We start from the raw sequence: 25,879 nt of genomic DNA, 5'->3' as shown, positions 1-25,879 counted from the left end.
TAATCTGTTGATACATCTTCCTGTAGTTCTTGCATAGTGCATTATTCTTTTATATACAACCATACTTCCCTCTAATTCATCTTGGAGTGTAGTTATTAAACATGAGTGAGCACAGAAGAATATTAGAGAAATATATACAATCTCATGGCCAACAAAAAAAAATCTGCATTATCTTCTGACAACTTGGGGTGCAACAATTCTTATGACCATGCTATCTAGAATATTTATTTATAATCACATCACCCAATGAATGTGAATGGGCGGCAAAATGGCAAATGCAATTCAATATAAACAAGTGTAAAATTATGCATATTGGAGCAAAAAATCTTAATTTCACATATACGCTCATGGGGTCTGAACTGGCGGTGACCGACCAGGAGAGAGACCTCGGGGTTGTAGTGGACAGCACGATGAAAATGTCGACCCAGTGTGCAGCAGCGGTGAAAAAGGCAAATTCCATGCTAGCGATAATTAGGAAAGGTATTGAAAATAAAACAGCCGATATCATAATGCCGTTGTATAAATCTATGGTGCAGCCGCATTTGGAATACTGTGTACAGTTCTGGTCGCCTCATCTCAAAAAGGATATTCTAGAGTTGGAAAAGGTTCAGAAGAGGGCAACCAGAATGATCAAGGGGATGGAGCGACTCCCTTACGAGGAAAGGTTGCAGCATTTGGGGCTTTTTAGTTTAGAGAAAAGGCGGGTCAGAGGAGACATGATAGAAGTGTATAAAATTATGCATGGCATTGAGAAAGTGGATAGAGAAAAGTTCTTCTCCCTCTCTCATAATACTAGAACTCGTGGACATTCAAAGAAGCTGAATGTTGGAAGATTCAGGACAGACAAAAGGAAGTACTTTACTCAGCGCATAGTTAAACTGTGGAATTTGCTCCCACAAGATGCAGTAATGGCCACCAGCTTGGACGGCTTTAAAAGAAAATTAGACAAATTCATGGAGGACAGGGCTATCAATGGCTACTAGCCGTGATGGCTGTGCTGTGCCACCCTAGTCAGAGGCAGCATGCTTCTGAAAACCAGTTGCCGGAAGCCTCAGGAGGGGAGAGTGCTCTTGCACTCGGGTCCTGCTTGCGGGCTTCCCCCAGGCACCTGGTTGGCCACTGTGAGAACAGGATGCTGGACTAGATGGGCCACTGGCCTGATCCAGCAGGCTCTTCTTATGTTCTTATGTTCTTAATGCAGCGGTGGGTAATCTCCGGCCCACAGGTCTAATTAGGCTTCCCCATTTGGCCCGTGAAGTCATTTTGGCCAAGCCACACCTCCCTCCCTAAAGGGTCCCTCCTCAAAGAGGAGTTTGTTGGTGATTGTTAGGGCTTTCAAAGGCAAGATTTGATTTCGATTCACACAGGCAAAGGAAAACAGGTCACCTGGCATCATTGCAATGCCAGGTGATTGACAGATGGCTGGCACCTGCACACCTTTCAAAGTTGGCTTGCGAGAGTTAGATGAGTGTCCCACCCTCAACCTACTGGGTAGGAGCTTTAAATCCCCTGGGGCATAAGGTCCAGGTAATCTTGTGATCTGGTGGGTAAGCTCCACTTGAGAATACCATCCTTACTTTAGTGAATACTGCACTTTAACCTCGGCTTTTATTCCTTGATCCAAGGACTAAATGGACTGTGTAGAGTAATGGCTTTCTAAATTTATCTGAACACTGTAACTGCTTTTCAGCCCAAATCAGTTATGTGCAGATTAGTTATCTCTTCTCTGCCTTCCTCCCCCCATTTGAAGATGCTAAGGAAAATCAGCAGGGTGCATGTAAGTTATCTGTATAGTAGTCTGCCTTGGTACATTCACAGCCAGGGATGGATTATTGCTGATCTCTGAAGAGTTGGTGCTTTCTGTAACCCTATCGAAGCTACTAGGAGCCCTGTTCTCTTTTCTCCCTGGCCATCTGCTTGAAGCATCTGGTAATCAGGTGCAAGCCCCTACATCCAGAGCATTCATGCTTAAATTTGCAGCTACCTTGCCACCCACATTGGCTTTTGTTACACTGCCAGAAATGTACCTCTTTGTGTATTGGATAGCAGACAGGGACTGAGAATTCCACCATCGATGTGCTGAAATTGTGATGGCTGGTGTGACATTATCACCTTCCGGCAGAGATCTAAGCCATCCATCTTCCATTTTTTCCCTCTATCTCTGCTGTGTGTTTCTGTGTATACAAATCCTTTTCTCAAAAATAGGTATGTAAATTCATTGTGCAGAGCACCCCTAGCATTTATTAAACTTGTTCATAATTTACATCCATCTGAATAAATCTATAAACCATTTTGTGTGCATGTATGTATCTGCATACAAACACAGACACACACACAATATTTCATAATTTAGATGTTCCTTTTATTTTAAAAAATGTATATACCACTTGATTGTAAAATAAACCCAAGAAGTTTACAAGAAATATTAAAATTGTCAATAAAAACAGTTAAAACCAAGCAAGCAAAACATTTAAAAGATAATTAAAATCAGCAGTGAAATAAAAAGAGATTAAAACATATGAACAGCTATGTGTCTGGATAGGCTTGAATAAATAGAAATGTTTTCAGCAGGCACCAAAAAGAGTTCAGCAAAGGTGCCTGCCTGATGTCAATAGACAGGGAGCTCCAAAAGTGTGGGTGATGCCACACTAAAAGAACAATTTCTTACAAGTACAGAATGAGTATCATGGGGCACCCATAACAGTGCCAGTTCCACAGATCAAAGTGCTTGAAGGGGCACATATGGGGCAAGACAACCCTGCAAGTAAACTGGTCTCAAGCAAGGGTGTCATCATCCAGGGTCTCGGGGGGTCTTAGATCCCTTACTGTTTTGGGAGCAACGTCCCAGCAGGGTCCCTATGTCTCCAGGATCCTATGAGACAATCAGCATGAAAGGGGACTGTGTTAGACACCAAGAAGAGTCTTCTAACATGCTTTCTTGCCCATTCCTACTGATTGGAGCCAGAGTGAAAGGAAATGAGTCAGCCACTGAGAAGACTGTTCTTAGCAGCTAACACTCTCCCCTTTCATGTTTATTGGCTTCTAGGGATATCTGTTGCTGTTGGAGAAGGCATTAGCAAGGATCTCATTCTCAACCTTCAACCATTCTCAACCTCTTCAAGTACATGAAAAGTTGTCACATAGAGGAAGGCCGGGATCTCTTCTTGGTCATCCCAGAGTGCAGGACATGGAACAATGGGCTCAAGTTGCAGGAAGCCAGATTTCAACTGAACATCAGGAAAAACTCCCTAACTGTTAGAGCCATACGACAATGGAATCAATTACCTAGAGAGGTAGTGGGCTCTCCGACACTAGAGGCATTCAAGAGGCAGCTGGACAGCCGTCGGGAATGCTTTGATTTGGATTCCTGCATTGCGCAGGGGGTTGGACTTGATGGCCTTATAGGCCCCTTCCAATTCTACTATTCTATGACTCTGCTTCTATGAACCCAGCAGCAAGAAAAGGAGGAGGGGTGTGGCTGTGACTATCATGAAGGGACCCTGCACTTCTGAATTTGCCATTATACTACTGGTGTGAAGCAGTTAAGGGCCTTTCTCTACCAATAGTAGCACCTTTAATTTGGCCTGGTAACAAACTGTCAACCAGTGAAGATCTGTGAGCTAGGGCATTATATCCTGAAAGGGTCTCACTACCTGCAGCATTCTGCAGTAACTGCAGTTTCCAGGTCAAGCACAAGGGAAGCCCCACACAGAGTGCATCCCACTTATCCATTCGTGAAGTTGCCAGTGCCTGAACTACTGTGGTCAAGCTCTTTTTCAAGGGTATCTCTCAAGTCCAAACCAAGCGTGGATCCCTGTCCCACCAATGTCCCTTTTGATGGTAAAAAGCCGTCACAGAAGGCAGGAGATAATTTGGATTGGGCTGAAAGAACTAGGGAGGACAGTACCCTTCTTTTCCCCAAACCCACATGCCGTCTTCCGCATTTAAATCTCTCCACCTGAACCTACTTAAAAGATAGCTACATTAGGGATGGAAACATCTGTCAATTTCGGTGCTCTCAGTTTCTCATTTTCCCAATGTTAAATTCAGTTCTCTACATTTCTGCAGCAATCTGCAAAAATTTTTTTTTTTAAAAATGGTCATGAATATTCTCCACCATTTTGGTGCAGATTTCTCCAAATAAACACATTTTTGTAGGCAGTGTTGACCAAGGTATACATTTTTGCAAGCCATTTCTCATCATTTCATGCCTTTTTGCCTGTTATTTTCACTCATGTATTCATTTTTATGCACACTTTCCCCTAATATATGCATTTTTGTAAATATTGTTTAGTTGGCAAACTGCATTGCAAAATTCTAATAAATGTAAATTTCAAAGGATGGCTGTGTTTCACTGTTTTGGAAAGTGTGAATTTGATACATTCTGATTGAAATACGAACTGAATCAAAATTCTCATCCTTCCCTAGCTACAATATGTCTCTCTCCCCCCCGCCCGCCCATCTAATGGTAGCTTGAGCTGTGCATGCACAATATCAATTAAGAAGATGGCATGGGGAGGGATCCATTTTCAGAGGAGCAAAAAACAGCTGGCAGGGAAAGAGGCATAGTTCAGTGGCAGAAAATCTGCTTTGTATCTAGAAGGTTATATGAACATAAGAAGACCTCTGCTGGATTGGTCCAGAGGCCTGTCTAGTCCAGCATCTTGTTCTCACAGTGACTATTCAGAGGCCTATGGGAAGCAGGACCTGAATACAACAGTGCTCTCCCCACTTGTGATTCCCAGCAGCTAGTCTTCGGGGCCATACTGCCTCCAACAGTGGAGACAGAACATAGCCATTGTGGCTAGTAGCTACTGATAGGCTTAATAGATCTGATCCTTGGCATAACCAGTAAAAGAATCCTAGGGACCTACTGTCAGGTAGTGTAGACCATTAAGGGCTAGATCAGCCAATGGTACAAGCCATCTTCCTCTGTTCCTATAGTAAGGCATCTCTTCCCCACCTGCCAGCGCCAATGGCTACTTTTCATTTCAGAAACAACAAACAAATGGGGGAAATGAATTCTATGGAATTAGGTGTAATAAGTAGTTTGATCCGCAGCCTCTTGTCATCAGCCTGTCTGGAACAGTATCAATCATCTGTCTTGATTAACAGTGGCTAATGGACCCTATCTCCTAATTAGTTTCCATTCCCCATAGTCCCTATAAATAATTCCCCCTGGCAGCCATCATTCTTCCTCTGGCCAAATAAATAGATGCCTGGCCTGCAGCAATACTACATTTGTTGCATGTTTTCATGAGGCCTTGTCTGTGCCGGCAGATCTCTGTGGGCCCAATGCACATCTGGTGTGCATGTTCTAAGCCTAAGCTGCACTGCCTCACATCTTTTACCATCGCTGATGTCAACTGAGTTCTAGGATAATAATGCCTTGAACTGTGTTAGCATGAGGTTGCCCCAACCGACATTGCAATCATTGCTGCTTCTCAAAAAGTTACCTTCTGACACGACAGCACCCATATATTCAGAAATATAGCTTGCCATGCTACGTGCTTCAATGTGATTTACCAACAGCTACACCAGTGCAAGAGCCAAACACTTGATACGGTAACTGGTATTCTATGGTTATAATTAGTACTGCAGGCAGACACCCTGGTTCAAAAGGTCAGGATTGGAGTGTGGATTCACACCGCATCTGTGTGTTGCCTGGTATCACAGCAGGATGCATTCCTTAAAGCTGAGACAGCGTTGGTGACATTTGATTTGGCTGTTTTCAATAAATGCTGCCTGTTCAAATAATGACAATTGATTCAATGATCATAAAAAACAATACCCAACCTACTTCTGCTCATGTTAATGAGGAACAAAATGTATACAACAGGTATAGGCAGGTTATAAAGATGTTGGGATTCCACACCAGTTCTGTTAGTTTTATTTCAACAGTAATTTCTTTAAAAGATATGCAAGATGGGAGGGGGAGTTTATTGACGAAAGAGGGAAGATTGTCAACACATGGAGTAGGTTGCCTTTCTCCCATAAATGGATTTGGGGCTAGATTTTATGTGCCTATACATCTCATTAATACCAGTGGTGGCTTTCTTGAACATTTCTTAATGAAGAGGCTAAAACACACTCACTCTTGTACACATACACTCACACCTGCATTACATTTTTTCTGCCTGTCAAAATGAAAACTCATCTGTCAAAAAAACTCATATTTATTTGTTGTTTATGTAGAATGGACTGATTCATAAGGTAGGGAAGAAATTAATGACACATTTGTTTGCCTTTTTTTTTTAAAAAAAGAGCAGCACGAATAACAGATTTATTAACAAATGAAATTATTCCTTGTTTTGAATTTGTTGTCTATTTGGCAGTTTCCAAAGTGTTGCCTCTTCCATGTTCTTTTAACCTCTTTCATGTCCTAAAATGTTGGAACAATTCTAAGCCACTTGCTTAGGAAGTCAGTCCTAGCGAAATCAGTGAGGCTCACTTCCCATTACATGATCAGAGAGTTTCTTGGAAAGAATATGTATCTTTACCTTGGAACCTGCTAAAGGCTTGTGTGTGTGTGATACACACCCTCACACACACATTTCCAACCATAAACACAAATGTGTATTAGTAATAACACTGAGTTGAAGGAACTTTTCCTAAATTTAGTCGTTTGCAAAATTAGCAAATCTGTCATACCCAAACCATGATGGCAAACCCATTTTTATGGAAATAAGCTCAATTGAAATTAAAAAATACTTCCTCCATGTAAATATATTTATGATTTGAGTGCCATGTCATGAGAACGATGTAACTTTAGCCTTGATTCCAAGCACACTACCACAAAGCCCGTTGCCTTTGCGCCAGATAGTTCCATTGACATAATTCCAAATAAAATGCCTATGCCAAATGGCTTCAGTATTCACGATGAGGCTCTACTGTGGACACAGAATTCCATGCAAGCAAAGACCACTCAATTCCTTGTGTTTGTGTGGCAGGAATGCACAAAACATGCAATTGTGAGAGTGGGACATCCTTCAGTATTAGACCCCTGTGGACTTTGGATCATACCCATTGTGTTTAATGTATCTGTGAGCATGTGCATGTATACACACATCAAACAAGTAATTTTGCTTGTATATATATACAAAGAGAATAGTGGGAGATTTATTGAGTGGCTATGCTCACAAATTTCAAGCACAATAATCAAGAAAGCAGGGAAGCATGCTGAAAAAATGTTCTGAAAGGAACTACATGCGATTTCATATACATTGGCTTGGAGTGCTTCTTATTTATCCTACACATGCATAAGGAAGCTGAATGCTCATATTGCTAATTGCTGAAGCCAAACATACACACACACCATAAGGACCTTTATGCAAGCGGGTAAAATGAATGAGCATTTAGGAGAAGAAAAAAAGGTCTTATTGGCTTGAGTCACTGAGCTGGCTTTCTCTAACTGTTGTGCTGTAAGTTAGTCGGATAAGTTTGACAGCAATTTAAGTCCCATTGACAATTGCTGTCATAATATTGAGGGAAGATTGTATCAACAGTAGTGGTCGGCGTTCAACCAGTCATATGGACTGGACGAGTTTACCATATGCTTAACTACAAACTTTCCTTGGAACGCTCCTTTTGAGCGCTTGACAAGCTTGTGATACCAATCAATAATGAACACTTCAGTCTAACATGTAAAATGTTAGATTTCATGTTGAAAAGAAATAGTTGTGTGCGGGTTTTTGTTTTTTTAAAAAAAGAAAAACATATAGTTTAAAATTGTGATTCACTGGCTCAGATTCTTGTATGCAGAGTTTGTGAGTTTATTGATACATTTAGCCAGGGCCTAATTAACCCTGTGAAAATGTAAATGTTTTGCAGAAGAAATGGTGATGAATAACATTGTCTCACTATAACGTCTGCATATGTGAAGAGAGGAATGTTCCATGGGAATAATCTTATCAGGACAGGAATATTTCCCACTGATTTGGGTGTATGCATGAGCTTTATATTGACTAAGGTAAAAAAAAAATGTTTCTAGCTTTTTCATCCATTTTGCATATTCTTTTATTTGGGAGAAGGGGTGATTTAAATAACACGCCAGGTTAGAAACTGTGTGAAATAATTCAAATGGAAATCTGACCTGATTCTGTCTCAATTTGCTATGTTTCGTTAGCATTGAGCCAATTTTAATTTAGTTACGTGTAGAGTTGGCAGATAATAATGAGTATGTTTGAACAATATGGCAAGTACAGCCTGGGCTTAGGTTGCACAGCGTATATGACCTTTCACTGCAGGTGGTAAGATGGTGTGCTTGTCTTCTATTTTTTCTTTCTCCAAAACAGCTGCCTTCACAACAAGTGAAGAAGAAACTATCCTGTAATATAGATAAAAATAAAGTCCTGCAGTGCAGCTAAGCTAATATACTTCACTCTGGGTATTTAGCCAAAATATTTTGGTTATCAGAAAAGTGGGTAAATGAAGATCTAGTTAGACATGGATTGGAATAGATAAACATGGCGGATTTGGATAACAAAGGCGGAAGGAAGTGCATTACAGTACTGTATCTCCTCAGTAGGGATGGAGGAGAAATGAGATTTTATTTGCAATTAAAGACAAATTTACCCCATTCACACTTTCCAAAACAGCATGCAAACTCAGCCAACTTTCAAAATTCGCCCTTCTCTGAATTTTGCAATGCAGACAAATAATGTGTGCACATATGCTTATACTAGGGTAAAGAATGCATGTAAATGCATATATTTGTGAACATAAGTTACGACAACGAATTATATTGGGGAGATTGCTTTGCAAACATGTATATATTAGGAAAAATGCAGACAAAAATGTGTATGTTAGGAGAAATTCAGACCAAGATTCTGATGAATTTTCATGAGGGCTTAAAAAAAAATCCACAAACAGATGTGGAAATGTAGAGAACTAAACTTAAGATTTAAAACCGAGAAAATGAAATCGACATATCAACCCATCCCTATATCCTGAGTTCCATCATACTGATTTCATTGGATAGTTCTAGCTCTGAATCCGTATTCGTAGTTGAGTCATATAGTCTGTACTTATCCTGCTGATGACATAACTTTTTAAATGTGTCCCATGTTCTTGTGGGGCATCTTCAGCCTACACAAATCCCTGCATGCTATTCTAGCAACTTTCTCCAGCATGCAAGGGCTAGAGAGGGAGCTGCAGGAAGGACACAAATTAAGAATTTCCAGGAAAAGAGATCTCTTTGTTATAATCAGCCATGTCCACATGGCTAAGCTGCTTCATTGTCACTGTGATGCTGCAAAAACCGGTGTGAGTCCAGCAAGATAACTGATGGCAATATATCTACTAATATCACTTGTGGAAAAAGCTGGCTGGGTTCAGATATAACAGTCACTATGGTTTAGTGCAGACTTTCCCAACCTTTGGGTCCCCAGATGTTGCGGGACTACAGTTCCCATAATTCCTGACCATTGGCCATGCTGGCTGAGGCTGAGTTATATAGTCCAGCAACATCTGCGGACCCAGGGGTTGGGAAAGGCTGGTTTAGTGTTATGTGAATGAGCCTTAGGCTCATGCACTCCTCCCTTCTCTTTCTCCAGCACAGCTATATGATTGGAAGCATTGGTTTCGATGGTTTGTTGCCATGTCTCAATCAGGGTCCCATCTGCACTATATATTTAAACCAGTATCAGGTACCAAAGAATCCTGGGTACTGTAATTAGTTGTGGGTGCTGAGAGTTACAATTCTCTGGGAACTGCAGCTCTGTGAGGGGAATGAAGGTCTCTTAACAACTGTCAGCACCCTTAGCAAATGACAGTTCCCAGGATTCTTTGGGGGAAGCCATGCCTATTGAAAGTGGCATGATAGTACTTTAAATGTAACATTCAGGTGGGCCCAGAATAAACTGTGGCTAGTTTTGACTAAGATGGTATATCTAAACAAGCCAACTTTAGTCTGTGGTTTATGGTCCTGGTTTGATTGGATAAACTACCATTGACACTAACCACAGTTCTTGGTTCAGACATAATGACAAACTATGGCTAGTTGAAAATGGAAATGGATGCTTCATGGCAGCTGTCCTGGAAGAGGGGAGGGGAAGCAGGTTCCTGCACATAAGGCTCAACTATGGTTTAGCATTAGCTTTGAATGAGACTGCTTAACATGACAATCAGTGGTCACTTATGCTTGTGCTCTTTGGTCCTTTGGTATCCGGAGTACAACAACATTAATACTAGTGAGAAATCTGAACCTAGCCTATTATGAATTTGTGCATTAGCTGTATTCATAAACACTAACACAATTACAGCTGAGACAGATGCCATCGTCAGTTTCTCTTATTTGTCACCACTCTCCCTATTCATCGATATCAAATTTTGTTTATGTGTCCTTGCCTACAACTGGGATTTAGATTGCTTGGCCAGAAATTAGTTGAGTCTAGATGGTACCATCTGCTGAATATTCTTCAACTGTTATTAAGCTTACAATTGTTCTTGGCTGTTGTTCTTTTTTTATAAGTGTATTTAGTGGGAAAAGACAAGAAAGCTAAAATGGAGCACTTGCAGTATCAGGCATTTTCTAACTTTGGCAACCAGAGATTGATGTTGGCAAAAGCACATACTTCTGTGGACGGTGCCTATAAAGGCACATTTAGACCTATTTGTGGTTTTGCTGCTGTATTAGTAAGCATCTGCAAATTTACCAGCGATAACTTGGGACGTTGCCCAGCAATTGCTCTGGAGTGCAGTTTTGATGACCAAGTGCAAACTTAGATGAGGGTGAAGAACCTTGCCCCATTTCTCAGACCACCTGGTGCTCCTAGTTAATGTTGAGGGAGCCAACACAGATCCACTGTAGGAAATGGGCTCTTGATCCAGATTCAGAGACTGACCCTAGTCCTTTCCGTAGGAGCTAGGGATTGGGGAGGATTTTGTTTGCTCTGCAATTTAGACAAACATCACAGACTAGAGCTTAAATCAGAATGTGGATGTGCAGATTAGATCTCATTCCCTACAAACCTTTCCAGGGCATGTTTTACATGGTGGTCTGAGGTTTGCCTTGCTTTGTTTTGTTTCTTCTAATTGCTTGGGATAACTAGAGAGTGCGATGCTTCTCACACTCCTTGAAAAGCAGGAAATGCCCTGTAAGTTGCAGTACATTATGACATGTCATTCCTTCCTGTGTATGATCTGGGGGAAGGGCCATAGGTTAGTGTTGGAGCCTCTGCTTTTCATGCAGAACCTCCCAAATCCAATCCCTGGCATCTCCAAGTAGGGCTGGGAGAGACTCCTGCCTGAAACCTGGAGAGAGCTACCAGTCAATGTAGACAATGCTGAACTAGATGGGCTATTGATCTGATTCAATATAATGCAGCTTCCTCTGTTCCTATGTATGGAGGGAAAAAAGATGGTTGCCTCATTGCCCCTAAGTGCAAGGTGGGCTCCTACTGGGAGGAAGAGTAAGTAAGTAAGTAAGTGGGCAGCTAACTTTCCTTCCATACAATGCCCCTCTAAGGCCACTAGGGAAAGTGTACAGCATTGGTGCAGGAGGGCAACCATCTTTTTCTCCATACGATTATCCAGGAAGAGATGTCATATCATAACGTACTATTGCTTCCAGGATATTTCTAGATGTAATTTAAACAAAGTGGCAAGCACCATGGACGGGGAAGGGAAGCATTATTATTATTATTATTATTATTATTTGCATTTATATCTTAATTTTCCTTCACGGAGCTCAAGATAGCTTGCATGGGTCTCCCCTCATTTTATAACCACAACAACCCTGTGAGGTTGGTTGAGCTGAGAGGCAGTGACTGGCCCAAGGTCATCCAGTGAGCTTCATGGCTGAGTGAGGATTTGAACCCTAGTCTCACAGGTCCCAGTCCAGAACTTTAGCCACTTCATCACATTGGGTTTCTCAATGCGCACGTGCATAAGGTTGTGATGTGAGTGGAGTCCACTGGACAGAATGTTGGGAACATTGGGCCATGATTTATTCTAGACACATTTGGTGCAGTGTAAAAAAAGGTTTTTGTGTGGTTGGATGTACAGGATTTAATAAAAAGTTAGTTTATTTCTTAAAAGGAAATATGTGAGGATAAGAAATAGAAAATGAAGATGAATATAGTTTCGTTTTGATCTTTATAGCCTATGGTCTAAAAGTTGTCTCCAGTAACCACAGTTCTGCTCAGTCCTTGAAATGACTTCTTTCTGCTCAGCAGAATTTAGATCTGGTAGCACAGTTAGCCCATTTTTTTTCAGTAGGCAGCATGGCAAATTGCAAGTCAGGGCCCAAAAATATATTCTAGCTCTTTGTACAGGCTATGTCTGTTTTTTGGCCGGATACTTTGGCGTTTGCGGGTCCTCTCTGGGCCTCTGGGTGAGTCAGCCTAATCTCTGGCATCTCAGCTTTCATATTTTTAAAAAATGAAGTTTCTAGATGGTCTGGTTCTTGATGTATACACCGAAATGTCAGCCACCCCCCCTGCAACTTACGTGAAAGGATCTCTTTGCTGGCTGCTCTAACCCCGCCCTTTCAGGTTTGTAGCTAGTAAGTGAAGTCAGGGTTGTGATTGACAAGGGATTTCTGGGGGCCCAGGCAGTCCTTAGACTCTATTTAAAGGTAGAAAATGATGATTTTTTCCTGTTTATCTGAAAATCTCATAAACTGAGTAAGTACCGTCTTTTTTTGTGTTCACAAGTCATACAAGTTTAAATTTTCCTGGGCTGTTGAAGATGGCAGTGAATTCAATGAATTCAGTGAATTCAATGAATTCAGTGAATTCAATAGGATTTACTTTTGAGTAGACATGGTTAGGATTATGCTGTAAATTAATGGGACTTTTGAGTGAACATAGTAAAGAACTGTTTGTGTTGTAAATCTTTCCCCCTCCAATCCTATTTTAAAGCAATTAGGCAGAGTTTACATAGATATTACTGCTTTTATTATGTAGGAAACTAATACTGATTTTATTTATTTATTTAAAAAATGTTCTGCAATGACCATCTCATTTGGACAATAAATTATTATATGGGGTCTATGTATTTTACATCTCCAGTGTGTGTGTGTATATATATGGAGTCTTCCCAACAACCCTGCGAGGTAGGATTGCTGATTGGAAACCAAGGCAGCTCACAACAAGAAATAAATCCCTTTAAAATCCAATAACCATAAACACAAGTATAAACACTTGCAAAACAGCTTAAAGTGGCATGATTCTGAATTTTGGGTTGGGTGAGTGTTCCTTATCACTTGAAGCTGCAGTCCTGTGCATGCTTCCCTGTTTGAGTAAGCCCCATTGAATACATTGGGACTTGCTTTTGAGTAAACAAGCATAGGATTGCACTACAAATATCTTTACAGGTTGTGTAAATGATAAAAATATTTGACAGTCATGCTTATATAAACATTTCTTCATTGAAAGCACATGACTTCCTCTAAAGAATTCTGGGAAGTGTAGTTTTCCCCTCACAGTTATAGTTCCCACCATCCTTAAACTACAGCTCCCATGATTCTATAGTGTGCTTCAAATGTTTGTTGAATGTGCTTTAAATGAATGTTGTGGATCTGTCCTAGGTATGATATATATTCATTAGTGAATTGAAAAGAAGAATGTTAAAAGATACTTTTTTAAACAGGAGAAGGGCATATGCTTTGCATGCAAAGGTCCAAAATTCAATTTCTGGAAAAGGCTATTCCCTGGAATCCTGGAGAGCCAATGCTAGTCCATGTCATCAGTGCTGAGCTAGATGGTACCAAATGGTCTGAGTTGGTATAAGGTAGATTCCTTTGTTCCTAAAAGTGGAAAGAGACCCAAGGGCCACAGTGACTCCAAAATTTATTTGTGTATTTTATTTACAACATTTATATACCGCTTTATTGTAAAAAAAATCAAAAAGGGGTTTACAGAAGGAATTAAAACAATAAAATTATTGGCAAAAACAGTTAAAGACAGGTATTTAAAAACATTCAAAATATATAAAAAACACAATAGCTTCTACATGCCGGGACATGCTTGCCTAAACAAGAATGTTTTTAGCAGGTGCTGAAAACAGTACAATGAAGGTGTCTGTCTAATGTCAATAGGCAGGGAGTTCCAAAGCATAGGTGCTGCCACACTAAAGGACTGATTTCTCCCCCAAAAAGAAAGGGGTCTAAGATGCCCTGACCCCAGATAACTACACCCCTGCTTCATACTATAAATAGGGATAATTCTGGATACAACATGCTTGGTAGGATGAACATATAAACATTGGGGCCCTGGTGGATCACATCAAAGTAATGCTGGGGTGAAAATCTCTTCTGCACCCCCCCCTGACATTTTTCATCAATGAATAAGAAAAGAAATTGTGGTAGAAAAATATTTTAAAAAGAGGAGAGAAAGATTTTGGTGAAATTCTCACAGATGGGCTGCAGGATTTTTGTTGCACTTACTTTACTTTTGAGATGGCCAAGCGGATTTGTGAATGTAGGAATGGGGAGAAATTCAATTTAATTTGCATTTTAAGTTGAACTTAACCAATTCACATTTTCCAAAGCACAGCCATCCTTCAAAGTTTTCATTTCTCATAATAATTTTGCAATGAAAAATTCTCCAGCCAAGGTATGTGTACACAAATGTGTGTGCTGAGGTAAAGTGTGCATATAAATTGCATATATTAGTGAAAATAACATACAAAAATGCATTATATTAGGGAAAATTGCTTTGCAAAAATGTAAGGGAAAATTGCATATAAAATGTGTATAGTAGAAGAAACCCTCACAAAAATTCTGAGATTTTCATCTGGTTGTCATTTTCATGAGGCCTTTTTTAAAAAATAAATAAATCACAAACCGATATAGAAATGTGAACTGAATTTAAGATTGGAAAAATGAGAAACTGAGTGAAAAAGCAATCCAACCAGTAATCTGGCTGGTGCATTTTAGACCAGTTAAAGTTTCTGAGTTGTCTTCAAGGGCAGCTCCACATAGAGTCCATTGCAATAACCCAGTCTGGAAGTTTATTTATTTATTAAATGTATATCCCACCCTTCCTCCCAGAAGGAGCCCAGGGCAGCAAACAAAAACACTAAAAATCACTCTAAAAAGTCTTAAAAACAAAAGACTTTAAAACATTTTTAAAAAGCATCTTTAAAAACATATTAAAACAACACATCTTTAAAAACACATTTAGAAAAAAGTAATTCCAATTCAGACACAGCCTAGGATAAGGTGTCTACTTAAAAGGCTTGTTGAAAGAGGAAGGTCTTCAGTAGGCACCGAAAAGATAACAGAGATGGTTTGTGTCTAATATTTAAGGGCAGGGAATTCCAAAGGATTTGTGCCAGAACTCTAAAGGTCTGTTTCCTATGCTGTGCAGAATGGACTTCCTGATAAGATGGTATCTGCAGGAGGCCCTCATCTGCAGAGTGCAGTGACAGACTGGGTATACAGAGGGTAAGATGATCTTTCAGGTATCCTGGTCCCAAGCTGCATGGGGCTTTGTACACCAAAACCAAAACCTTGAACTTGTTACCAGAGCATGGAGTACTGTGGCTAAGCCATCTCTGTCCAAAAGGGGCTAAAGTTGATGAACATGAATCTTTTGGCAAAATACAGAGAAGATGGTTGGTGGAAGCCAAGTAAGACAGTGAATCAGTCTGGATAGGAGCATAGCTTCATTCTGGGCATTCAAAATCTCTACCAAAGACCCCTGGGAAGCCCACAGCATCTTTAGTGAGAGTCAGCCTCATGAGCAAGGAAGTACTATCACAAATCTGGTAACTCCTGTTTGGAAGAGAGTCCCAATTGCAGCTCCTAGCTGGGAAATGAAGAGGCAAGACAAGATGAAGTGTGGGTAAACCAAGGGCCATGTTTATTTAAATAAAGCCAATTAAGTGCTTGATTGTATAATAAATGATCTGCAGAGAAAATTTGGGACCAAACTCTTACCCAATTGGTCAAGGACACCCTGCCAGGGAAAGGGTCCAAGCCCAATCCCCTTCTCCGGGCCCCATCCCTGCAGGGTGGTTAGGGAGGCCTTCCTGCTCCACCACCCCTCAGGGCCGCACAACTCTGAGTGGGTGTTACAGGTAGCCCCAAAGGTGAGCCTTATCCTGCCAACCAACCATACAACCTGGAAGGCAGCCCTCAGAACCCACCGATCACCTTAAGGGTGCTCACCAAACCCTACCCTGTGAAATGCCCACACATATCTGCCAAACGTGACCAAATTAACCTATTTACCAGATTAAACTACTTAGATGGGAACAAATCAGCCAAATCAAAATAAACCAGAATAGCTGAATAAGGATAAGGCAATCAGCCAAATTAGAAGAACAGTACAGGGTAGGCAAAAAACTTGTTAGCAAACAAAGGCTAATGAGCTAAAAATTCCTACCCAACCCTGAGGTGACCAGTTAAATTTGTACTGCCCTAAGGGAGGGAGGGTGGCTGTCGCGCAAGGCCAGAAAGAGGTTGAGGGTGGGCAGAGCAGGGCTTAAATATGCAACATGGTGTGCATGGCCACTCCACCATCGGGGGGGGGGGATTTCAAGCAATGCCAGGTCTTCCCCAACATGGCTGCAAAGGCCTGCCATCGACAGAGCCCTTGGGGTCTGTTGCTGGTGGGAATTCTGTGATTTTCTTCCTGGGATAATTTATCTTCCCTTCCACTCACCCATTTCTCTGTTTCACATGCAACAGCTTGTCACCCATCTCCTCCTTCTTGACACAAGCACTGTTAGTGGCAAAGATTCAGTGCCATAAGCACAATGCAGTATATAAGATGTGTCTAAATGTTTCCCTTCATCCCCCAAGAAATCTCATAGAGCCGTTAGCACATGTAACCTTCTAGAAGTCTAGAAACCCTTTTAAAATGTGCCCCAGTTCTAAATTCACCTGTCAAATTAAAATTCATATTACTTCTCAAAATGCAGGTTTAATATATTTGCAACAATTGATTTAATTGTATAGGCAAACCCCAGCTCTCCATTAAAAAAAAAACTGAATAAAGTTTGCTTGGGGACATTATAATAATTAACCTTGTTGTATTCCTTGTAATGTCAGTATAACATCTCTGAATAGAATGGAATAGAGTTTCTTTCTACCTGCTTGCAGTTGCATCTCTCTCTTTGTGATGGCGCTTTCATGTCTGGAGATGCAATGCATCTCAAACTGACCTGTGGTATTAACCTCGCCCTGGAGAACCAAGGTCTATCCACTTCAGTGATGTTGACTTTCCTAGCTTTAGGAAAAGTGCAGCATGGTTGGGCTTCTGAATGCACTTCCCTACCTCCCAACCTTGAAGAAGTCTGTGATAGGTCTGTGCCACCCATGATAGTGGCCTGGGCCAATCTGACCACATGAGCAATTTAGAGAGCTGCCAGTCAAACACCAGGCAATCTGAGATGCGCACAGCAGAGACTCAGAAGTCAGGATGGAAAGTCAATTTTGGTTCTCTCAGTTTCTCGTTTTTCCTCCCAATCTTAATTTCAGTTCTCCACTTTGCTGCACATTTCCTAAATTGTGGAATTCCCTCCCCACAGGGGTGCATCTGGGACCTTTGTTATGTAGTTTCCATCAAATGCTGAAATCCACCTCTTTACCCTGGCCTTTGGCACCTGAGAGTAAGGATGGAAATGGCTGTCAATTTCTGTTCTCTTAGGTTGTCATTTTTCCAATCTCAGATTCGGTTCTCCACATTTCTGCAGCAATTTGCTTTAAAAAAAAAAACCTCATAAAATTCTTCAACATTTTGTTGCAAATTTCTCCTACACAACACATTTTTGTGGGCAGTTTTGACCAATGTACACATTTTTGCAAGGAATTTCTAATATAATACATGTTTGTAACTTAATGTCCCTAACATATTTGTTCTTATGCACATTTCCCCTAATTTATGCATTTCATTCTTTGGTTGGAGAACTGCATCACAAAATTCATGTAAGTGTGAATTTTAATGGAAGGCGGTCTGTTTTCATATTGTTTTGAAAGGTTTGAATTTGATCAATTCACCTTTTAATGCAAACTGAATTGAATTTCTATCCCATTCCCTACTCAGAAGATACAAGTGTGCAACTCTCTGCACACCTACACATTCTCATAGTCCCAGCACCCTTTGTGACGTATCAAGGGATCTCAGGCCACACTTCTAAGTGATTGTGTGGCAAAATGTCTTGAGCCAGTCCTGGTAGTGATTAGAGTAATATGCATGATGGAAGTGGGATGATATATTTAGGATGCAGGCTGCAACAGAGACCATTGACACAAGTACTCTGCACATAGTTTAATTCAGTTTTCTCTCCGTCTTTTTCTCCCCAGAGAGGTCCATGTATGTGGGGGATTCGAATCCTTCATGAAAAACATTCAAATCTGCTTTGAAACAACACCACAAACCATCTTACTGTGGGTTATGTGGTGGTGGCAGCATGTCAGACTACTAGCACATGTAGTAAATGATTCAGATGATCTGTTCACCATGTGCATAATATTGTCTGGTGTGTGTGTGTGGGAAATATTCACTAATGCACAGAGCGGCTGTGTGAATTAAATCTGACCCTGTTGATGTAGGTTTAAAGGCACACTGGGATCAAGCTGGTGTCCCCATTCCTACTAAAATAATAATAATGAAAGGATGACTGAATTTTGCAAGTTACTATATTTTGAAGATAGATTTCCCCCCAAAATATCTAAATTTAAAAGACATCAAAACATTTTTTCTTAAATCTGATGATGTAATGTTAGTTATCGAGGGGGGTGTTTTAGACTGTAAGCATAATTGACTTATAGATAATAGGATTACTTAAGCTTTGTAATATTATGCAATATTTAAATTTATGTTGATTTTCTCCATTTCACATGTAGTAATTAATTTTGTCTTACTGACAGATGATTCTCAATGACTGATTTTCAAGAGAAAATCCAGACAGGTATTTTTTTAACACTTTGTTTTCATTCGGCTTGTATTTGTGGTTTTTGTTTTCATTGAGGGGAGGAAATTCTTTGGGCTTTATTGTGAGTTAGTGTTATTTAGATAACTATATGCCCGTTACCAATATCCGTATGAAAATCTGCCAAGGGTGAGGTGAGCAATAGTTGTTAAAGCTGTATCCTGCTCTGAACAAAGTACTTTGTCAGAGAAAGGGGTGTTCAGACCCACAAAAGGGCCTCTTGCATATCTGAGCATGAGTTCTGCCTCAATTCAAAGGATCAATCCTCAGTGAATAAATTCATTTTCTCTGTTGAAATGCATGGGGATCCCCAGCGATCAGTGAACCTTCCTATGTGCACATAAATATAAAATGAAATTATCTGTTTTCCTGGGGCTAGGCTTTTCTTTCTGAGTGTTCACTGTCAGAAATATCACATGATACAGCTCTTGCTGGACTGTACTTTGGATGTTGTCATGTTTGCATGCTCTACCACATCGAAAACTCTTCTTGAGTTGCTAGGTTTCCATATGCAGGGTGTTGTTGTTTTTTTCCACAGAGGAGCAAAATATGAGAAGTGGGATCTGGAGTGGTACAATCTAGTTGTATCACGCGACAGTTCTAAAAATGTAGTTTGCCTTATTGCGATGAAATTTCCTTGAATGTTTTCGACTCTTGCATACCCTCCCCACCCCTGCCTTTCACATTCCACCTTTTCCATCTTTTATTTTTTTTTCTTTAGCTGTAATTGTTGGATGTGCCACTCTGTTTCTGTATCATTGCTATGACTTTGCATTTATTTTATTTATTTTTATTTAATTTAATTTATATACCGCCCTAAGCCCAAGGGCTCTCTGGGCAGTGTACATACAATAAAGCAATCAAAATATATAAATACAATAATACAATAAAATCAAACCAACAAAGGTAAACAAAATAATCAAACAGTAGCAAAATACATCAAATACATATACTAATACGCATTAAAATGCCTGGGAATATAAAAAGGTTTTCACCTGGCGCCGAAAAGATAGCAGCGTTGGTGCCAGGCACACCTCATCGGGGAGACCATTCCACAGTTTGGGAGCATTGTGGGTACGATCCACAACTGGTTGTTTTCCCATTGATTTTAATGGAGATGTCTATCCTCTGCATCTCTCCATATGAGCTCCCACACCATCTGTGGTCATCAGATCAGGCCCTGATTCAAGTTCTTATTATGTCTGAAGTGGGAACGTTCATGCATAGAAACAGGACTTCTATATCAGTTGCTGTGGAACACTCTCCCACCATCATCCATCCACCCCGGCTTGATATTTCATCTGGTTGCTGGCTTTTAGCAGGGGTTGCAAAGCATTTGGCCTTTAATCTTGGGGACTAGTTTCTTGGTTTTTGCATTATTATTATTATTATTATTATTATTATTATTATTATTATTATTATTATTATTATTATTATTATTATTATTATTATTATTATTATTATTATTATTATTGCTAATTGTTGTTCTGTCTTTTGTCTTTGGTTTTTATTTGTGTTCTAATGGGTTGTAACAATTGTTGTAAGTCACCTTGAGCCATGGAAAGTAGACATGGAAGTCTTTTAAATAAATAAAAATAAATAAATGTCAATCATGCACCTGCCATCGGAGTAGCTGAATAAAGGAGTTTAGCATTTCTGTGTTGCTACAGGGAATTCAAAAAATACAGATAAATTATGTTAGAATTAATGGTTGTCATAATCTACAAAAATGATGTGTAAGGAAGAAGCAGACCTGTGGAAAGTATTGGTGCACAATTTTCATTTCTTTTAATTTAGGAAATGATGGCATATCATACATACAGATATACCTTAACTCTCCTGTGCAGGTATCTGGGCTCCATGCAGACTCTAGCTGAAAATACCACCTACTGGTTTACGGACAAGCATTTTTAGCACTTTAATATTTTCCCTATGGGGACTAACTGGATAGTGCACTTGAGTACATCCTTGATTTATTAATAGTCGTGAAGGATCATTTAGTCTTAACACTGCATAATCCACTCCAGTCTACCCAACTGTAGACTGTCATGAATTGGGGGGGTGTGCAGACTGCAACCCTGCATGGTCTACTTGCATGCCACCCAATTCCTCAGTGTGTGTTTATTTATTTATTTGACCATGCAATTTGAGTCATGAAATGCTTGGTTGCTTCTGAGGCTATATGACTGATCTGAAAGTATTACCTGAAATATAGTGTTGATAATACTGATGGGCAGAACTGGCGGAAGGGGAACTGGTGGAGGAGCAGCTGGCGGAAAGCTCTGTGGGATCCTTCTCTGTCTTGGGAGCCACTGGCCTGGCTGAATGCCAGCTCTGTTGGGAACTGCGTGCACGAGCTGGGCTGGAAGTGCTGGCTCTGACAAACTGGCTGCTGAGGAGTAAGCCCTCCCCTTAGGCCACAATGGAAATTTAGAAAAATGATCCAACTCACCCAGTGTGGTAGAAAGGTGAGTTGGATTGCACCCTTAGAATTAATGCCAGACTTGTGAGCTGTAGCAAAAGTTCGCTTATTGGGGAAAGAATAGAGATGCCATATGTGTTTAGTTAATTTAAGGGACTATGGCTCTTATCTCTTAATGACATAAGAATTTGACTTATTTCATGAAGAACTACTTAGGAACAGATGCAAAAATATTAAGAAATGGTTTAAGCCTTGACGTGCAATCACTACTTCTTTATTTTGAGCAGCTCTTTCTCTTATCATTAAACATGTCATTTGTGTTGCCGTTGGCTGATTCTCACACCTTTCCTATCATGTCCATGTCAAGACATTCCTTCTAAATTCCCGAAGTGCCTGCTTCTTCTTAACATCAGTTCATACCCACTTGTTGGAAGATATGATATTCACTTAAGATGACTTTAGTATCCTTTGGCTGGATCAGGTTTCCTGTTAGTGCCTCAGAAAATGTTGGCTGTTATCTATGGATAAAACTTCATGAAATGTTGTATGATAAAACAGTGAAATCTGGTTCTGGTAATTAAAAAAAATGTTTTGCTTTTCGATTATGCAGCATTTGTATGATTGTGAACAATTGAAAGTCGGTCTCTGTGGAACAGCCTAAAACACATGCAGAGAAAGAGTGTGTGTGAGCACGTGTGTGTGAGAGAGGAAAATGGATAGTTAGGGACAGATTTAAATCTTTGCACTGTTCTTACAGCTTGTGCCAAAAGTTATAGACTGCAGTCTGGCATATTTCAGTTTTGTTGATTTCAGTATAGCCTTAAGAATGTAGGAAGCTGCCTTATACTGAGTCAGACCATTGGTCCATCCAGAGCTTGGAAAAGTTACTTTTTTGAACTACAGCTCCCATCAGCCCCAGCCAGCAGGGCCACTGGATTGGGCTGATGGGAGTTGTAGTTCAAAAAAGTAACTTTTCCAAGCTCTGGATCTAACTGGGATCTCTCCCAGCCCTATCTGGAGATGCAGGGGATTGAACCTGGGACCTTCTGCATGCAAAGCAGATGAGCTACAGCTCTTCCCCATGACCCTTCTGCCACTTGAATGTCCTTCACAACTGCAGCCTTTGATCTTTGTCTACCCATTTGCTCCCCATCCTCCAGTTTGTATCATAGGTTCTCCCATTTTGATTTGAGGGTTGAATGTGCTGCTTTCTCCACTCACGGCAGCATACAAGACCAGTCCTAACCTGGGCCCCATCTGAACCATACATTTAAAGCAGTACTATACCACTTTTAAAAAGTCATGGGTTCCCCTGTCCCCGCTGGGAAGTGTAGTTTGTTAAGGGTGCTGAGAGTTGTTAGGAGACCCCCATTCCCCTCAGACAGCTGCAATTCCCAGAATGTTTTGACAATCAATCCCTCTTCCTAGGGAACTCTGGGAATTGTAGCTCTGTGAGGAGTTTCCTAAAAACATTCAGCACCCTTAACCAACTACACTTTCCAGGTTTCTTTGGGGGAACCCATGATTGTTTACAGTGGTGTAATTCTGCTTTAAATGTAAGGTGCAAATAGGGCCCTGTTTCGCTTCAGAAGTAACACTGTATCGTGCTCCTTCAAACTTTTCTTTAGGCCTCAAACTTTGAGCAGGTGTAGTTACGCTGCATGCTGAAGTCAGGCCAGTATATATATGAGAGCTGTGCTTAAGCCACCTATCAGTAATCCTGGATCTCATCCTTGTCACCTGTGTGTAGCTCGTGGAGACAGCTACTTTCAAAAGCACTAGGGTGGGCAGAAGATATCACATCAAACAGAACACCACCTGCAGGTCCTGCAATATAATTTATGTCATTGAATGCAAAAAAACCAGGATGTCGTATCCAATGTGTAGGAAAAACTACAACTGACCAACGTGCAGGCTTCAGAAACTGCACACTGGCAATCTTGACAAAACAAAGTAGAGCAACCAGTTGCAAAACATTTAACACTGAGGGCTGCAGCCTGTTGGACTTTTCTATAACAGCTACAGAGATGCCAGCAGATTCAGCAGCACTGACTAAGAGGGATGAAACTTTGGACACATTGGCACCACATGGCCTTAACCTGAAGCCGAAACGTGTATATATATATATGATAGTGACGGATCTAAGGTATATATATATATATACCTTAGATCCGTCACTATCAAACCTTAACAAAATTTAAGATTGTTGTGAGGATAAAATGGGATAAACTCTGTACAGATTATCCAGAGCTCCTTGTATGAAACTGGGATACAAAATGATCAAAAATGAAATGTACAACCTATATGGCAACCACTTCTAAAGCTGTACCTGCAATTGAGCACCAGTATCTAATCCAGGCAGAGATCAGCTCTTGGCTAAAAATATCTTGGCTGCCATGGGCTCATGTGTGAATTAGCATTTATGTGTGTGAATTATTCTCACTCAGTTTTGATTATGACTCATGAGGAGACTTCAATTATTGTTTTTACCACATTTTGGTTTTTAATTTATTTTTTTTAAAAAATGGCAATGCTAATAAACAACTGTATTCAACTAAGCTGAACTCAAAGTAGACCTATTGAAATGAATAAACTTAAGTTAGCCATATCCATTAACTTCAGTGGGTCTACTCTGAGTAGATCCGTTGTTGAATGCCACCCAATGGGTCTCTTCTGAGTAGAACTAACTTGTGACTAGAAAGAATGACAGAAAGTTTCTGTCCTGGGATTCAGTGTTGAATACGACCACCCAATGGGTTGTATTCAGCAAGTCCTTCTAAGGATAGATCCTTCAAAATTAATAAACCTAAGCTAGTTCTGTACATTGATCTGAGTGGGTTTACTCTAAATAGGACTAGCACTGAATGCCACCCAATGGGTCGATTCTGTTTAGAACTAACACTGGATACTGGGGGAAAGTATTTTATTTCTTCTCCAGAATTGGGGGAAAGTATTTAATTTCTTCCCCAGAACTGGTGGCAACTAGTGGGACTTCATGATGAAAACTGGCAACTACCTTCTTAATACCTCTCTCCTTGAACCCAGGTCACAAAAGGGGGCCAGAATAGAAAGAAAAGCCAGATGTAGGGCCAACTCTACCATTAAGCAGTTTGGCAGTACATCCCCAGTAGCACAGTGGCAAATTCAGAAGTGCAGGCTCTCTTCATAATAGCCACCGCCAGGCCCCTTTCTAAGATTATACAACCTTCTAAGATTACAGAATAAACTGGCCAATTTAAATACTACTTTCTGCTTCTGTGTCACTGTCACCGTTTGACTGTCCTTTCTCACTCACAGAGATATTCCTTAAATTACTCAATTCAGTGTCTACATATTTATCTCCTGCTGCTACCAAACTGCTTGATGATGTAGATGTGATGCTGTCATCAGGATTCACTGACTCTTCTGCAATTACAGAATTCTCACTGTCCACAACTTAGCTTTTTGAAGTAGAAACTATTAGGAACTCCTTTCACCGTGATTGGCTCCAATGAGCAGGAAACAAGGAAGCAAGTTAGAAGACTCTATTTGGTGGCTAACACACTCCAATTTCAGGCTGATTGGTTCATAGGGTGCTGGAGACATAGGAACCCTGCTGGGACCTGGCTGCCAAAAAAGTAAGGGGTCTAAGACCCCCCCCGAGACTCTGGATGACTACGCCCCTGTTGTATAATCAAGAATTCTGCTGAGCTGAAGGGATCTGAGATCTGGTATACCGTTCAGTGACCATGCAACAGCTTCCAATGCTGCTTGTGAGTGGAAATAATCATTATTGTTGTTGTTGTTTTAAAATGTATATCCTGCCCTTCTTCCCAGAGGAGCCCAGGGCTCTTATTGAAAAAGTTTTTGTCCTGGAATAGGACACACATTGGCTGGTTGCTTTGCCTAGAAACCATTAGCACTGCTCTAACAAGTCACTGTAACATCAGTCAGGCTTTCCCAGCATAGGACCTATGTAGCATCTGTAGTCCAGGAATGTCTTTGTTTGCCAGGCTTGGATGGTTTGGGATGCAAATGTAGCAAGTCTGGGGTCTGTGCTTTCTTTCATTTTATTATCTGTGTAAAAAAAAAAAAAGCTTTGTCATCCATATCTCATTTCTTCAGAAACTCTTTTGCAGGCCACCTCTTCAAGACAGATTTCCAAAGTTAGAAGAGCAAATCAAATCCTGTACAGATCAGTTCAGGTTTTTTCATTGACATCAGTGGCATGTGGATGGTGGCTAAATGTTTCAGGTGGTCATGCAACAAAGGGGGCTGTTAATCATGCTCACAGCATCCGTCTTCAGTTCTTTTTTGTGAGGGTGTTTTTCCCCCCAAACAAAATTCTATTAGTTTTTGTTACGTATGATCTCCCTTTTGTGAATCCATGCTGAATATCTTTAATTAAATCATAACTTTCCCAGTTTTGTCCCTGATTAGTGTTTCCAATATCTTTCCCACTGCTGAAGTTGAGCTTACTGGTGTTTAATTTCCTTGATCTTCCCTAGAGCTGTTATTAAGTATAAGTGTTACATCAGTTGCCCCATCCATTAGAAGTAAACCTGCTTTCTTATTCCCCCCTTTCTTCTTTTA

At 40.5% G+C, this 25,879-nt stretch overlaps 1 protein-coding gene across 1 annotated transcript in view; it reads left to right on the top strand.

Annotated features, from left to right (window-relative positions):
• The window catches only part of ZNF536 (zinc finger protein 536), a 340,362-nt gene that overhangs the window by 212,062 nt on the left and 102,421 nt on the right, over positions 1-25,879 (top strand). Inside the window, exon 4 of the mRNA XM_061594403.1 lies at positions 18,824-18,864. Within this exon, the coding sequence (XP_061450387.1) occupies positions 18,824-18,837 (14 nt within the window). The 3' untranslated portion in view covers positions 18,838-18,864. The remainder of the gene's footprint in view (positions 1-18,823; positions 18,865-25,879) is intronic.

The sequence above is a fragment of the Rhineura floridana genome, chromosome 13 (genome assembly GCF_030035675.1).
Source record: "Rhineura floridana isolate rRhiFlo1 chromosome 13, rRhiFlo1.hap2, whole genome shotgun sequence".
Lineage (NCBI taxonomy): Eukaryota > Metazoa > Chordata > Lepidosauria > Squamata > Rhineuridae > Rhineura > Rhineura floridana.
Note: the sequence above shows the minus strand (reverse complement) of the source record. Positions and strands in the feature narration are given on the sequence as shown.